The sequence below is a fragment of the Castor canadensis genome, chromosome 15, assembly GCF_047511655.1.
Source record: "Castor canadensis chromosome 15, mCasCan1.hap1v2, whole genome shotgun sequence".
Classification (NCBI taxonomy): Eukaryota; Metazoa; Chordata; class Mammalia; order Rodentia; family Castoridae; genus Castor; species Castor canadensis.
The window spans coordinates 17,743,357-17,759,183 of record NC_133400.1 but is presented as its reverse complement, the minus strand read 5'-3'; the positions used below and the strand labels follow the sequence as shown (position 1 = coordinate 17,759,183).

Below are 15,827 nucleotides of genomic sequence, written 5' to 3'. Positions count from 1 at the left end.
TACCTTTGAGCTGAATCCTCAGCTCCCCCCACACACAAAAATTTAGTAGCATGGGCCAAATTAAATATATTTTCAGACCAGTTTGAGACCTAGGAGGTAGAAAGAGACAAAAAGTACATTTAGGACAGAGCTTCAAAGGAGGAGCTGTCACAAGGAGACCGTTGTTGACCTTGGAGACACAGGGTACCAGACAGAGAAGGCAGGTGAGGGCACATGTGGATTGGCTGCACAGCAGTGGACTGGGAGTGGGGGTCTCTGGCCTCAGAGCCATCTGTAATAGGGCAGGAGTGACAGTGCATACTGTCCCATCCTGAGCCTGACAACATATTCCCTTCTTCCTCAGAAAGTCACTCTGGCTGCTGAGATAAAAATACATCCACAGAACAGAACACCAACGAGCCATATGCCAGAACAGGAAGGCTGGGTCTGTTTGTCAGAGAACTTGGTTCCATTTCAGCATCTCAGGCTGTGAATGGAAATCTGGGGATCCCAACCTTGGCCTGGCAGAGACATACAAGACACATTGAGTTCCCCACTAGGGTGGGGGGCTGAAGCCCTTAGGTGCCTGCCCTGGCTCCAGCAAGCACCGTCGAGACAATCTGCCCTCACTCCTAGCAGGTGCCAGCTCACATACCACCATTTTCCTGGACAGGCCAAGCTCCATGGCTTCTAGCCAAGACCTGAGAAGTGAGGGAAACCTGCCCAGGGCCTGTGAGACCTGGCCCTCCCTGCTGAGCATCCACTTTGTCATGTCTCACCTTGAAGGGACAGAACCCACACCCACAGCTGCTGCTGCCTCTGGGGGCAGAAAGTCCTGTTCTGCATCAGCTGGCCAAAATGATACTTCAGAAAACTCTGGAAGCACCAACAGTGGCATTTGAATAGGGAACAAAAAGTCGACACTCTAAGCATCTTAGGCTCAGTGGAAGATAATGTGTAATGACTATATTACCGTGGTCTGAAAACTCCTCCAATTGCATCCAAATTAGCAGAAATAATCATGATTCACTTTAATTACTGACTATGGAAGTGAAGCCACAGGCTGGTGGGCAGAGAGCCTGGTATGGCAGCTGCTGACAGCCAAGAGAGAGGGGCTATGCAGGTCAGTGATGCTGGTGGCCTCAGTGAGCAGAGTGTGGTCATTGGCCCTCGACCTGAGAGGCCCATCTGCTGGCCTGTACTCTTGGTCTGCATTAGTTTCCCTGCCTTGTGTGAATGCAGAGGGGACCTGTCTCCTCCTCCTGCCCTTATCCCCATCTTCACCGCGGCCACCCTTACCACACATAGTAAAGAGCAGAGGCTCTGAGCCCTTCCCAGGCCTTGCCACTCGGGTTCGCTTCTATCCTGCTTCTGTTTTACATATGGGAAAATGGCGGCTCAAAGTTCTGAGGAACAGGTCCAGTTCACTCAGCCTGAGCTTGGTACCTTGGCTCTGGTTCTTATGTCTGTATTTCCCTTGTCTCTGAGTTGGGGGGTGGGGTCTGGTTCAGTTCCATGAAAAACCTTGTCTGCATTCTACTTTGGCCCCCTAAGAGAGTGGAGACTCCCCAGCTGAGGCCCACCTTCCCCACATGGCTTGGGGACCTGCTGGCATGTGGCTCTCAGGTTGGACCGAGGGCTCCTACCTTGAGAAACAGAGCTCCCTTAGAGGCCAGGGCGTCGAAGCTGCACCCATTGGGGTAACAGTGATAGGCCACGTCCATGACCGGGTAGCGACTGGCAAAGAAGAGGCCGCTATTGAGACACTTGAAGTTGCAGCAGCCTCTACAGCCATAGACCCCGACATCATACAAGATGTACTCGAAGTAGCCATGTAGCTGGTCTTTCAACTTGGCGGCTGCCCGTTTGTCAAACACCTCCTGCAGGCATAGGAAGTCCAGGTTGGCAGGGAAGAAGGCTGAGACCTCATGGTCAAAGGCCTCATCTGGGTGCCGCCTCCTGCGTGCAGCTGCCTTCTTCACCACTGAGGCCTTATACAGGAGCTTGCTGTTGACGCCTGGCTCTCCACCGCCACTGCCATCCGGCCCGGCTCGCGCCTTCACCAGGGACTCCCTGGAGGCCGAGGGGCTGCCCAGGCTCCCTGAATCCCCATCCCGCTGATTGTGGTTAGGCGTCTGGCCCTTCGGGCCCCCACTGGCCCCGTTCCTGACTTGGCTCCCAGTAGCAGAGTCATCCATTTCAGGTGGCCGACCCCCCTCCTCACCCCCAATGCGCACGATGCAAGCGTCCTCAAGGCTACCACCATCAGCTGTGTCCCCAGAGGCCGGGCCATTAGCAGCCTCATCACTGGGGTGACGTCCGCCATCGCCCTTGTATTCCACAGAGGCTGTCCTTTTGATGTTCCCAGGGACAGCCCTGGTCCCACCATCACTGCCCTGAGGTGACACCAGGCTGCTGAAGCTGGCCGCACTGATGGAAGTGTTGGTGGGTGAATCAATGTAGATTTTGATCTGGGGCCGTGCAGCCCCATTGCGGATTCTCTGCCCAATCTCTTTGGCCCGTGCTTGGGTGTTGAAAAGGTTATTGAGCCTGGCGAGTGAGTCTGGGAGGAGGCAAAGGTTGGCAGTAGCAAAACAGAAACTTTTGCCAGTCCCTGTGCCCTTCCATTCATTGAGCAGGGCTGCCCCACCAGCTGGACCCTTGTCCTCCAGCCGTGAGTAGGTGTAGGGCCTGCGGGCAGACTGCAGGGGGGACCAGAAGAGGAACCCAAGAAAGGCAAAGGGCAGTGCAGCCACGAGCAGGGCCAGGTAGATTGGCGTGAAGAGGGCAGTGCAGAGCAGCTGCAGGCAGCACGGGTCATCCGCCCGCTGGCGCTTCTCGTAGGTGGTGGGTTTGAAAGAGGCCACCAGCCGGTCTATTAGCCAGTAGCATGGGAAGATGAGGGCCCAGGACACGGCGTGCAGGGCAGACAGACAGCTATTAGGAAAGGGAGTCGTGTACAAAACCATCGCAGCTCACTGGGTGCCGCGGCCGGCCCTACTACATGGTGTCCGTGGCAGCCGCGGCACTTCTGGGCAGGGGCGGGCAAGTTGGGGGATAGCTGGAGGAGGGGTCACCTCCTGGCAAGATTTAACTCTGGATGATTAGTGGCAAGTGTCAGCCAGCCAGTCATGATTCACCTCAGTAGGCCATGCTGGGCCACCAAGGCCTGTTAAGAACCTGCAGAGACAGAAAACAGGAAATTTTACTGATCTTGAGGAGACCAGGATGGTTCTGAAGACAGGCCAGAGCCTGCAGGCTCACATGGAGCATTTAGGGTAGTAGGTACAAAAGACAATCCATTCGCCTGTGTGTCTGGTTCTCTTGGAGTAAACAGCTTGGTGAGAGCATTGTGCCTAACTGAGCATCTTGATCTCGTAACCTAATTTCTTGAAAAGTTGCTGGGGTCTTCCAAGGGCACAGCATTGTGAGCACAAAGGGGACATGCTAGAGACCCTAGAACATGTCTGGATGGACTAGAAGCAGCTTGAGCCCTTTAGGAACCAGGGGTGTATTTATAATGGGTGGGCAGTGACCATGGGTCAGGACATCCAGGTCAGGACAGAGAAAAGAGGCCTGAGAGTCCTGGAGCAGAGGGCAGTGTGGCTGGCAGGGCCTGAGGCCAGGCAGTCTCATCTCCCTCACAGCTCACTATGGCTGTGGCCCTGCTTGAGCCTGAGCATCAGGCCATGTGCTGTGCTCTACCCCCGCTGCCCCTGGGCAAAGTGCCTTGGAGAACCCAGCATAGTCTGGGCCTCATCAATTTTCAGAATGAGCAGATTACTCGTTACTCAGTTACAAGGCCCCGCTGGTCTCTGGGACTTTTAGAGAAGCATTCTGGGGCTGTATGGGCCTGGCCCAAGCTTTATTCACTCTCTTGCTTGTCCAGAAAGATTCAGCCCAGGCAAGGCCCACAGCCACCTGAATACACAGACCCTAGGTCTCTGTCCCAGGCTGTATGAGCCACAGTGGGTCTCAGAGCAGGCCTAGGGCCCCACCCATCAGAGGCAGCCAGGAGAGCCTATTGTGCTGTGTATTTACCCAGCCTCCAGGAACCCATGGGTGCCCCTTTGGAGGGAACTTGTGTAAGCTTGACCCTGTGTTTTTGTTACCAGATCAGCTCACATCTCACTGACCCTGCCCAGCATTCTGCTCCAGCACCTCAGTGGGTCTGGGATCACGGTGCCATCATTCGTTCTGGCCCCACACCTTTTCTTCCCTCTCGGATCCTTGGTATACCTAAACCAGGGACCTGGGAGCCATCTGGACTGACCTCTCTCAGTCCCCATGTCCCACCTGTCCCTTCTGCCCCTGCTGTAACCTTTGTGCCAGCCCAGGACTGTGTCTCACTTCACTGAAGTCACCAGCTTCCACCCTCCACTCAGCTAAGCCTGCCATTTCCTTGGATGCATGCCTCCCACTCACTATGACAGTGGCGTCTGGTCCTTACCCCGAGATTTCCCAGCCTGCTGATTCTTGCCTTGCTTACCCTTTCTCTTTTAAGACTCAGAGCCAGGTGTAATCTCAGTTACTTGGGAGGCAGAGGCAGAAGGATGGAGAGTTCAAGTCCTGGAAAGTTAACGAGACTCTGCCCTACCAAAAGGAGAGGGCCTGGGTGGTGGGCATGGCTCAAGTGGTAGAGTAATTGTCTAATATGCATGAGGCCCTGGGTTCAATCCCCAGCACTGCAAAAAGGAAAAAAGACTTGGCTTAGAAATCACCTCCTCAGGAGGATTCTTTTCCTCCCTTGCCCAAGTGGCAAGTGACTTAGGTACCTCTACTGGAAATTCCTGTCCCCCTTGGAGTGACCTGGTCTTTGCAGTTCTGTATCACAAATGCTTTGGGATGTGCCCAGAAACTTCTGGAAAGAAGGAATGAGCCCCAGGCTGGCAATGAAGGCACTTCAGAGATGGCATGAATGAGCAGAGGTTGATTCAAGATGCCTCTGGACAGAGAGGAGGCAGCCATTTTCCCACCAGTCCCATGGCATGAGAACAGGTTGTCTCCATGGTGTGTCAGTGGCCCAACCACCTCACAGCCACCATTCCCAGGGCTGATGCGGTGAGGGGACGGGACCAGGGTTTCATGTCTAAAGATGACCCTTAGCTCACCAGCTTAGGCTGCATCTGGTTCTGATGATCACAGTGCACAGGGTTTGACTTTCCTCGGGGTGGGGGTGGGGGGTGGGGGGTGGGGGGGAGGTGGGAGCGGGGAATCGCTTTGAAGTGAGCACTGGCAGATCACCATTCAGAGCAGCATGTGCGTCCACACAGAATACAGTCAAGCAGAAGTCTCCAGGCTAGACCTCTCCCACTCTGTGGCCAGAGCTTGTGGCTTGGAGCTCAGAGGAGCTTGTGGGCATCCAGAGTCCTCCCAAACCTGCCACCTGGCTAGAGAGACTCCAGGACACACCATCCCAGTAGTTCACCACTGCAAGAACAGCCACAGCCCACTGACTCTCCCTCACGGGCGGCGTGGGCACAGCCCCCTCAGCACACTCACAGTTGTCCAGGTGTGGAGCTGGCAGAATCCCTCCCACTGAGTGAGAACCTCAAAACAGAACCTAGACCCACCCACATGGATCTCCGTCTCTGCTGGACACACTGGGATCTGAGGCAGACTCAGAAATGAGTCCCATTTCTGTGGGAGCAATAGCAGGTGGAGTAAGGTCACTCAAAGTTCCTCAGACACTAGCTGGTACCAACGTTCTAGGGGAGGACCCAGGCTGGATTCCTGAGGTCACCTGGGTGTCACCCCAGTGTCTTGAGCAGGCCCACTCCCATCTACCTCCCTCTTTCCTCATTTCTGTGGCCTGAGGTCACCACCCAGGCCCAGCCAACACCATCCTCACCTGAGCTCCTGAATGACCAACTGGCACTATCCTCCTGGCACTGTCTCTTGTCTCAGGTGAGCCTGGCAGCCTCAGAAGGATCTGCCCAACACAGTCTGACTCTCTCCCTCCCTTTGGGGGCCTCATTGTCTTGGGAGATAAAGTTCAGTCTCCCAATCTCTGTCTGGGGCCCTTTGTGTTCCCGCCTTTGTGCTCCCTCCCTCACTCCCACCCCAGCTCCACCAGCAGGAGGGCCCCATGCACCCCAGCTGTGCCTGCTACCTGCCGCCTTTGTATTTGCCAGGCTCTGCCTGGAACTCCCTCCCCCGCCTCCTGTCAGCTTCTCTGCACTCTTCAAGACTCAGCTGAGATGCTTCCTCTTCAGGAGATTTTCCTTGACCCCACAAGTCCCCCCCCCCAGACCAAGGACACTTTCAACACTGAGCTGTCATTTTGTGGGGAGCTGGGGCTGTTTACTACCACTCATGATCCTCTCCAGGATCCTCTCAGGATCCTGCTTGTGGCTTGTAGCTGCTTGTGGCTGAGTCCTGGATCCCCTTCTGTGTGAGTGAGGGAGCAAACAAATGCAGAAATTGCTGACTGAGAAGTAGACAGACCCTGCTTACCTCAAGTGTGGGGTGAGGCAGCCCCCCAGGGGTTCAGTGGCCTTGCATCAGGGGTCAGGCTTGACCCAGGGGCGGTGGTGTGGGCTGCGCTGACTGAACCCAGGCTAGGATGAGAGTTTTGGAGAAAGGATTGGGGAGAGAGGGTCTGTCTTGTTTGCACTATGTTGCCCTTACCATACCTTGTGGCCTGTGTCCACGAGGTGGCCACAACTCTGCTGAGTCTGGGTGGATATGGCCTGCCCTCATCAAAGGGTTCCTGAGAGAAATTCCTCCAACCTTCTGTTCTCTTGTGTGGTTTGTCCCCAGTTTTGGCCAATCAGGTTGGGATCTGCTATTAACTGGGACAGGGTTTTGCGGGTGAGGGGAGAGATTCTCTCTTCATCTGCCCAATGTCTCACTCACTGTGGCTGTAACCCCAGAAACACTTCTGAGCAAGTCCCCCACTCCCACCTGCAATGGCAGGGAGTAGCCAGGCCTTTCTGATTTTTGGGCTGGTTATAGGCATGTTTTTGGTCCTTATTCAGATGCGGATGGGATCTGAGATGGCTGACAGTCCGAGGGCCATCAACCACAGTGCCACCACAGTGGTCCTCTGAAGATGAAGCAGTCCTGAGCCTCTTCTCCCTTTCTGCTGCCACCCAGACCCTTCACAGCTAGCCTGGATCCCCTGTTGAAGCCCTTCACTGGCCTCCCCTCCTGCAGTGTTCTGGATAGGAGGAGCAGCCCCTGGTTCTGCCACCTGCCCTGTCCCGTGTAGGGTCTCCACATCTACACACACAAGCTACACCACAGGAGAGAAAGGACTGCCACTGATGAGTGGGTTCTAAAGCTCTGTGGTTAATTATTTTGTCTCAGGGAAATGAAGGGAGGGTAAACAAACAACACACATTAATTAGTCTGATCTACACTTTCCCCATGAAAGAGGAGCTCTGCAGTTAAACATAGAGGCTGGCAACTTCTCAGAAGAGTGCTTGCATCCTCAGAGGAGCGGCCATGGTTGGATGTGGCTTTTCTGGGTCATGCACACAGGCAAGCACTCAGAGGCACCCGGCATGTCTTTCTCTTGCCAGAGCCACTTGGGCAGTTGAGGCCATATGGATGTGTCCAGCCCAGGCTCTGCCTCCAAGCTTTCCTCTCCTCCCCTCCTCGTTCTCTCTTCCATGTTATTGGGCTGGCAGCCTTGCCTAGCCAAGTCCACCGTGGGTGCCTCAGTTGGGATTCGCAGGCCCCTCCAAGGCCATGTGTGCTGAGCTGCAGAAGCTTAGCCTCTTAGACTGGATTGTCCCCTCAAGGTTCTTTTTGTTAACAACATTCATCTCTGTATTGGTCTCCTTTGCAAATTCTGATGTGTGGTTTCCAGGGTTACCAGAAGCCACACCCCTTGCCCCCAACTCCTTGGTCTCCAGAGCTTAGCTGGAGTTCTGGATATCCTCACATCCTCAGGGATCCTGACAGGTCCTATGGTCACTCCTGAGCCCTGGGGCCTGGGGCCAGGGTATGTAGTGCCCCTGTCAAGGCTTCTGGGAGCCAGGCTCTGTCCTAGAAGAGACCTGCCTCAACCCCAACCTGAGCTTCACTGCCCCATGTTCAGCCTGGGCTGGGGAGTCAGGCTGACCTGTGTGAAATCCTGGCTGGTCATGACATGGGGGTAACTGCCTCCCAGGGCTACCATGAGGACTAAAGAGGACAAGCTGGTGACCTGGCCAAGCCTGCTTCCTTTCCTCCTCCTTCCCTCTAGATTGGCCCCTATGAGCCTTATTTTCTCTCCCCAGTCCATGGTCCTGTACTGTTATGGGGCTGGCCTGAGCCCACCCATGGGACTTCCAGGTCCTTGACTGACCCAGAGTGCCTTCAGGGTACTCAGAGATGCCATCAAAATTGTTTAAGCCAGAGCCGCAGCCTTTACTAACTTGTCCTTCTCCTCTGAAATGAGGACTAGACTGGGCTGTGGAGCCAGAGTGGACAGGGGACAGAGAGCTCCATGACTCGTAGGTTGTCCCAGGTAGATGGAACTTGCCCGAGGATGTTTAGGATCCCAGATAAACATCTGTTTGAGAGGGGAAGTGGTGAACAAGTCCTGGGTAGGGCCCTGCAAGCAAATCCACACTATCCCTGCTTCTACCAGTTAGCCTGCCAATGCTCAGACACATGGTTGCTAACCTGAGAGGTTTCTGGGAAGCTCAGAGCTGGAGGCGCCCCATTTGGGGACTAGCCTGAGGCCTGTCCCTTCTTTACTACCCTTTCCTCTGGCCCTCAGGACAGCCACAGGCTCAGGAGTTCTGGAGCAAGGGGCCCTCCTCTAAGTCCTGCTTGCGTCTGGGTTCATGTCTAAATAGCAGTTGGGCCAAGCCCCAGGTTTCCGCAGGAAAGGCCCGTGGGTTGCTCCAATCCAATTTCCAGAATGTGCCTGTATCCATTAGCAGCACAGAGATCAGGCCAGCCCATTCTGCCTAGACGCTGCTGTGGAGGAGTTGGCATGGCAACCTGAGCGCTGAGCTGCTGAAACTTGGAGTCAGCTTGTCACTGGGAGGACAGAAAGATTGAAGACACACTGCTGCCTTTCTGAGTGGGGTAGGGCAGGTGAATACAGGCTAGTCATGGAAAGTTGCATCCCAGACAGAATTGGAGTCTGGGGTCTGGCATGAACACAAGAGCTATAGCAGTGAATCCCACAGACACAGGTGTTCTGGGTAAATGCCTATTCATCATTTTAGATCCACAGTGCCCCCGACACTCCACCTACATCCTCCCTGCCCTGTTCCACTTTTCTTGCTATGGCAGATGCGCTGCCTGGTTACTCCAGGGGAAAGGGCAGAGGGCCAGGCAGGCCAAGAAGCACCCCAGCGCCATGATCCCAAGCCAAAGCAACCTAAGCTGTCCCTGAAACTCTTACTGGAAACTTTAGGAACGAAGCCTACATTTCCTCTGAAATAGAAGTACTGCCCCGAGATCATGAGGTTTCTGGAGCCTTCCTTGAGAGTGAATCCAATTCAGAGGAAAACAGACCTTAGGGCTTGAAGGAGAGAGACCAAGTCCTGGTGACATATTGACTTCTGATCTCCCTCTGCCTGAAGCCACACAACCCACAGACTCTCTAATGAGTCAGCAAATCCCCCTTTCTTTGCTCTAGTCACTTTGATTTGAGTTTTTGTCACTTGCCACCAAAGAGATCTTGTCTTATATGTATACACCAAGGATGTGATCTTTCTAAAACTCACTTCTTCTCAGCTTTTCCCCTGTGCACTTCCCCTCTGCTGTTCACTGAGCAGAGTGAAACCCCCTCCTGAGTCCTGAGGGGACCTGCAGGACCCATGTGCCTCACAGCATTCCTTGGAGGCAGCAGTGTGAGCAGATAGATGTTGCGAGCACAAATCTGGGGTCAGGCATGCCAGGTTGGGTTTCCCTGCTGGATATTGGACATGTTGCCTGAGGGATGCTTGAGCCTTAGTTTCCTCATGTGTTAGGCTCCCTCAGGCTGGTTGGAGAGGGACAAGAATGTACAGTGCTTACTGCAGAGCCTGCCTCATCTCTAACATTATCACTAGCATCCCTGACTGTGATTTTCTTGCTGCAAAGGCTCACAAGAGGGCTGGGCTGTAGCTCAGTGGTAGAGCACATGCTTAGTATCTCAAGGCCCTGGGTTTGTTGATTCCCCAGTACAAAAAGAAAAAAAAGCCCTTGAGATAAAGCTGGAGCCTTCAAAGTTTCCTTGTGTGACTGGCTGGCTTTACAAAGAGGCGCCTGCTCTCCCAGATGAAGGGCAAGGATCGTGTGGGAGATGTTGGGGCCCTCTCTTCTGGCAGGACGTAATCAGAGTCATCTGTTGTGGGCTGCTTGTGCAAGCCGGAGTCACAGGCCTCTGCAGAATCCAGGTGCAAACAAAGGAGTCATAAAATTTTCAAAAAGAAACTTTCTAAGGGAGCAATTAATGCATCATGTGGTTCCTGAGAATAGGAACAGGTTGCAAGCAGCTCCGGTCTACTCTTTCCACCAGCCAGCCTTGGCATTTCCATGTCAAAACTTGGAAAGCCCAGATGAACCTAACTTGTGCATGATTAGAAAGCAAATTTCAAGCCTGGCGTGGTGGTTCTCAGCTTCTTGAGAGGTAGAGGCAGGAAGGCCATGAGTTCAAGGCCAGCCGGGGCAAAGTTAGAGAGGCCCTGTCTCAAAAAGAAAAAGGCCTGGGGGCATAGTTCAAATGGTAGAATGCTTGCCTAACTAGTTCCAGGTCCTGAGTTTAATTCCCAGTACTACCAAAAAAAAAAAAAAAAAAAAAAAAAAACTAAACTAAAGAAAAGAAAGACAGCAAATCTCAAGCCAGGTTGATGGAACAGGTGCCAGGGGTACCTGAGCCAACCTGTTATTTAAAATAGTAGGGCCCCCCAGGGCAGCCCTTGTGCTCTGAGAGTATGGGCTCCATCATGGTGGTGCTGAGTCTGGAGATATGTCCAACCTATCCTCCCTCTACGGCCTGCTGCTCCAGACTTGTCTACTGGTAACCACAAAGAGCATTGCTGAGAAGGTTAGGTGGTGGCTGAAATCTAAAGCCATACCCAAGCCATCCCAAGCAGCACCTTCCCTTATTCCATGAAATTATGCTCAAGAACATGGTTTGCACCAGAACTCTGCCTAGAGTCTGCTGGATCAGAAGTCACAGGGCTCCTGTCAGTCCCATGCCCTCTTGGGACAGCAGAGGAGGCTGAGGGTGAAGACTTCCTCCATGATGAAGATGGGGTCTGTGATCACTCTGTTCACATGGGGCACTGAAGTTGCAGAACTGAACAAAGTGGACTCAAGAGGCCACATGCCAACAGCTGAGCGTTTAGTGGAGCCAGGGCCTCTGATCTCAAGTGCTCTGAGCCTGCCTAGGTGCTGGGGTCTATGTCTGAGTTGAGCCTCAGCAATAGCCATAGAGGGGACCCTGGAACTCCCCAGCATGTCACATCACCTGCCTCAGGTGAGGTCTGTGGTGTCCACTGTATGAGAGGGGCTGCTCAGCTGCTCATTGTCAAGGAAGCTCCTCTGGCCCCCAGTGTTACCCCAGCTGGCTAGCACCATCTCAACCCCGCCCCCACTTCCCCTGTGGGAGACCTTTCTTGGGAATGGAGACCAGGGGCCTCTTGTTTCTCTCAGGCCCTCTGTTGAGGCTCTTTCTCAGCAAATTCTCTCTTTCCCTGCCACAAAGGCTGATGTCAATAGTTCGTGAGCAGAACAAGGCTCAGAACATACTTTGCTTAAAGAATGTTCTTCTGGGGAAGGAGGATTTTAAACACAAGTCCACCTTAATGCTAGGATTTCTGCAGACTCTGGGTTCAGCTGCATTTCAAGTACAGCATTTTGTCCTCGATGGACTGGCTGACTGAGCAGTGTGTAGGCATTTCAAAGCATGTAGACAACAAACCTTCCTGAAACAGAACAGACTTACTGAAATCCTTCTGAAGGAAACAATTTCACATTCAGTCTGAACTTTTCTATGTGAAGAACATTTGACAAACTGAGTTCTAGAGGGGAATTTATGCAGAGATTAAACATCATTGAGTGAGCAGGTGTCAGCATGTCACCAACTCTCGCTGTAGCCCTGAGCAGCTGAGCCAGAGGGCTAGGCTTTCTGGGCTAAGGCTAGGTCTCATTCTCCAGTAAGGGCTGAGACCCTTATTCTGGGCTCTTTCAGAGACATTCTGACTGCAGGCCACTGAGCACCAACCAGCACCAACCTGTCCCCTTGAGAGACTGGAGCAAGGGCTGCTTGCTTGGGGAGGTCTCTGAACTGTTGACGAGGCTGTCCAGTGCATCCAGAATATACACTGCCAGGGATTTGAGGGCTCCTGGAGTTTGTTTTCCAGGGAGCTGGGATTTTGAACTCTATTTGCTTAAGACTGTGAATTGGTAATTTGCCTATACTAAAGACCCATGGGGAGGAGATTATGGGAGTCTGTAACACCCCAAGTTCCTTTTAAGTTTAGCCACCATACTTGCCTTCCTCAATACCAAGGGTCTTCTTCTGGGTCTCTGGGTTCCAAACCCTGCCTGCCCCTTTGGGGGTGGTAACCATGTCTATAGCTGCTCTTGGCTGTTGAATCCTGCACTTCTGAAAGAGACAGGAACTTTTGGCTCTGCTTGTGGCAGATTGTTAGTGTAGACAGTGACACATCTCTACTCTGGAGCGCCCACTTAAAAAGATAAGCATCCAGGTAAAGGGAGGGCTGGGTAGACAGTTTTTTTTTGTTATTGTCTGTGTCTCCCCACAAGCCTAGGGCAGGACTCTTGCTTTACTTCCTCTGGCCCCTGGAGCAGCTAGGGATAGTAAGCACGAAAGTAGGGTTGCACTTCCTGGTTGCCTTGTGAGACAGAGTACTAATAGGTATGAGACCTTCCAGAGCTCTCTCCCTCTGCCACATTGACCTGCAGTGTTTAACATAGTGACTGCTCCATCAACCAGGACCCGGGATGGGGAAACACGGAGCAGGGCCCCCGACTCACAGTCTAGTGGAAGCAAGAAGACCACCTTTGATTTCAACCACAGCATCACCTTTCTATGCTGATCAATGGAGGAAGACTTCAGGTTTGCTTTGTAATCAGCCCATTTACTTGATTTCTGAAAGCTTTCAGTTTCCAGAAATATAGCAAGATCTACCTCTGGACCCCACTCTCTTCATCCTCATTTGACAGCAATAATTATGTTTTCTCTGCGCTGAATCTAGACCTGGTGGGAGGTTCACTACTTGCTGCCTCAGTGTGGGGGCTGAAAAAGTTCATTCCTGCTTTCTGTCCAGGTACCTGGGACCATGAGGCAACAGATGGCTGAGTCTTAATCTTTTACTTTTTAGTAGAAACTGTTTTTGCTTATAGAAAGGCAGTTGCTTTAATGACACAGGTAGAAAGTAAATCCACAGACACAGAGAAACATATTCACTGGAAACTTCTGCAAGGGGTTGGTGGGAGGGGTTGGTCTGGGGGCTGATAGGATACAGGCAGGGAGCAGCACTGGAGATCCTCCAAGGTAGACATAGGTTGAGATGGAGCCAATAGCCTATGCTCCATGCTTGGAGTCCAAGCACAGACCAGATGTGGTCAGACACTGCCAGGTCATGCTGGAGGATAGGGTGGCAGCAGGGCCAGGGCAGAGGCTTTTAAACAGGGAGCCAGGAGGTAGGATAGGGGGAATGCCAGCAAGTGAAACACAACTGCTGGGGCATCTCACTTGCAAAGACCTGGGAATTTCCAGCAGTAGAGCCCTTGCCTTCTAGGTGTATATACTGAAGATACTAATGCCTTCCAGAGGGTGCGGGGACAGGAAGATGGTAGGTGTTGGGTAGGGCAGGCAGGGAGCAAGGGAGAGGCAGGTAGAGTAGAGGGACAGACAAGAAGGTAAGAGGAGACAAAAGGGGCATAGAGTCAGTCAGGGAGGCCTGCCTCCCAGCACCACACCTTCAATGACTGACTACCAGATTCCTGTTTACTGGCAAGGAGGAGGTGCAGGGGAGGAACAGCAGTGCAAAGTGGGCCTGAGAGGAGGTTCCGATGCAGGTACTCAGTTTTCCCTACTTGGTTTGTTTAATTTAAAGACAGACTGCCTGGATAGCACCCCTACCATGCAACTCATGCCATCTTCCTTAATCCTGCCTGCTCACTGCATGCTGGCAGTGCCTATGTACTGTACTTTGGCAGGCTGAGTGACTGGGAGCTAACCCAGCCTAATGCTGCACCCTCACCACAGAGTGGCTCTCCGAGCTTCCTGGTAAGTTTTGGAAAGAAAATTTCCAGGAAGAGGTCAGCACCAATAAGAAAACAGTCCATGTGGTTTCAACCAGATTTCAACTGGGCATCAGTGGCTCACACCTGTAATTCTAACTACTCAGAAGGCAGAGATCAGAAGGATTGCAATTTGAGGCCAGCCTGGGAAAATAGTTCACAAGACCTTATCTTGAAAATACCCAACATAAAAAAGGGCTGGTGGAGTGGTAAAGGGGATAGAGTGCCCTATCCCCTAACAAGAATCAGGCCCTGAGTTCAACTCCAATACCACACACACACACACACACACACACACACACACACACACACACACACACAAAAAGGCATGGTCCCAGAAAGCCATGCACAAGCACTCTGGAGGTCTCACAAGTTTGTTGCCAGCCTGGGCTACACAGTAAAACCTTTTCTCAACCCTACCACCACTAGGGGATAAGAAGGCCCAGGGGCTAGGGATGTGACCCAGTGGTAGTGTATACTTAACATACTCAAGGCCCTGGGTTCAATCTCCAGCACAGAAAGGAAGGAAGAAAGAAAGAAAGAAAGAGAGGGAAGGAAGGAGAGACCCATTTGATTTAAGCTGCCTAAATTCTCAATTTTCCTACTTTCTGTCCCTGGTCCTTGATCACCATCCTTCTTGCTTCCTGCCCTCCTCTTGCTCTAGGAACTGATCCTTCTCTGAGTCTTCTCCTGTCTACTTTCTAGAAGCCAGACTCTCCCCTGTCTCTTCCCTCCTGTCTCAGTTGATTCCTTATGAGACATCTGTTGCCAAGTGACAATCAACCTATGTGCCTACTGACCTCTGACCCCATGTATTTCATTGACAACTCTACATCTTCTAGAAGTTCCTCCACTTCCCCAATACCAGCTCTGCCTCCCAAATGGTCCCTGGACTCTGGACCTCCTCCGTTCCCTGCCTCCTCTCACCTGCTCACAACTCTGACTCCATAACCGTTTGGATCCATTCTTACAGTCATGCCCCAGTTCAGGCCTGTCCTTTCCCATCAGAAACTGCTACAGCCTCACCTGGCTTCTCTGTACCTGGCCTCCCTCCTCCAGCCCACCCAGCCACCAGTGGAACCTTTCCAAACAATACCGAAGACCACACTGCTCTCTGTTGAGCCCTTCAGTGGCTCCTACTGATACCAGGAGGATGCCCAAGCACCCAGACAGAGAAGGCCAGGCTCTGCCCAGTGGCCTGATTGCTCTATGACTCTTACTCCTGGGACCCAGAGACCCTGACCCAAGTGGTTCCCCACCATACCTTTCCAGGCCTCCACAGCTTTGCCTTATAGGCCTCATCTGTGAAAAGGGATGTGGCCTTAGCATAGGAGCTCAGACTTCAAGGACCTCAGTCAGAGTCTTTATCAAACCTTAACTAGTCCCCACTCATGGTCCTAGGGATAACTATGGGCCTTTGGCCTGCCTCCAACAGGCCATTTGGCAGCTAATAGTTGTTTCAGTGCATGTATTGCACAAGTTTGCAGTCTGCACATCAGATAGGTGAGGTGACCAGCCACTGACACACAGATCTGACTTCTTCACATCTATTCAGGTGGAGACAGGACTAAGATAGCAGGCTGGAACTAATGTTGACAAGAGGAGGAGGGCCTTCTGTGTTGGCCCTGCTGGTTAGCTCT

The 15,827-nt window shown here is 52.7% G+C and overlaps 1 protein-coding gene across 4 annotated transcripts in view; it reads right to left on the bottom strand.

Annotated features, from left to right (window-relative positions):
- The window catches only part of Smpd3 (sphingomyelin phosphodiesterase 3), an 82,788-nt gene that overhangs the window by 10,653 nt on the left and 56,308 nt on the right, over nt 1-15,827 (bottom strand). For all 4 annotated transcript variants that reach the window (XM_020181083.2, XM_074055773.1, XM_074055774.1 and 1 more), the window contains exon 3: nt 1,626-3,159. In XM_020181083.2, the coding sequence (XP_020036672.2) occupies nt 1,626-2,948 (1,323 nt within the window). In that variant the 5' untranslated portion in view covers nt 2,949-3,159. The remainder of the gene's footprint in view (nt 1-1,625; nt 3,160-15,827) is intronic.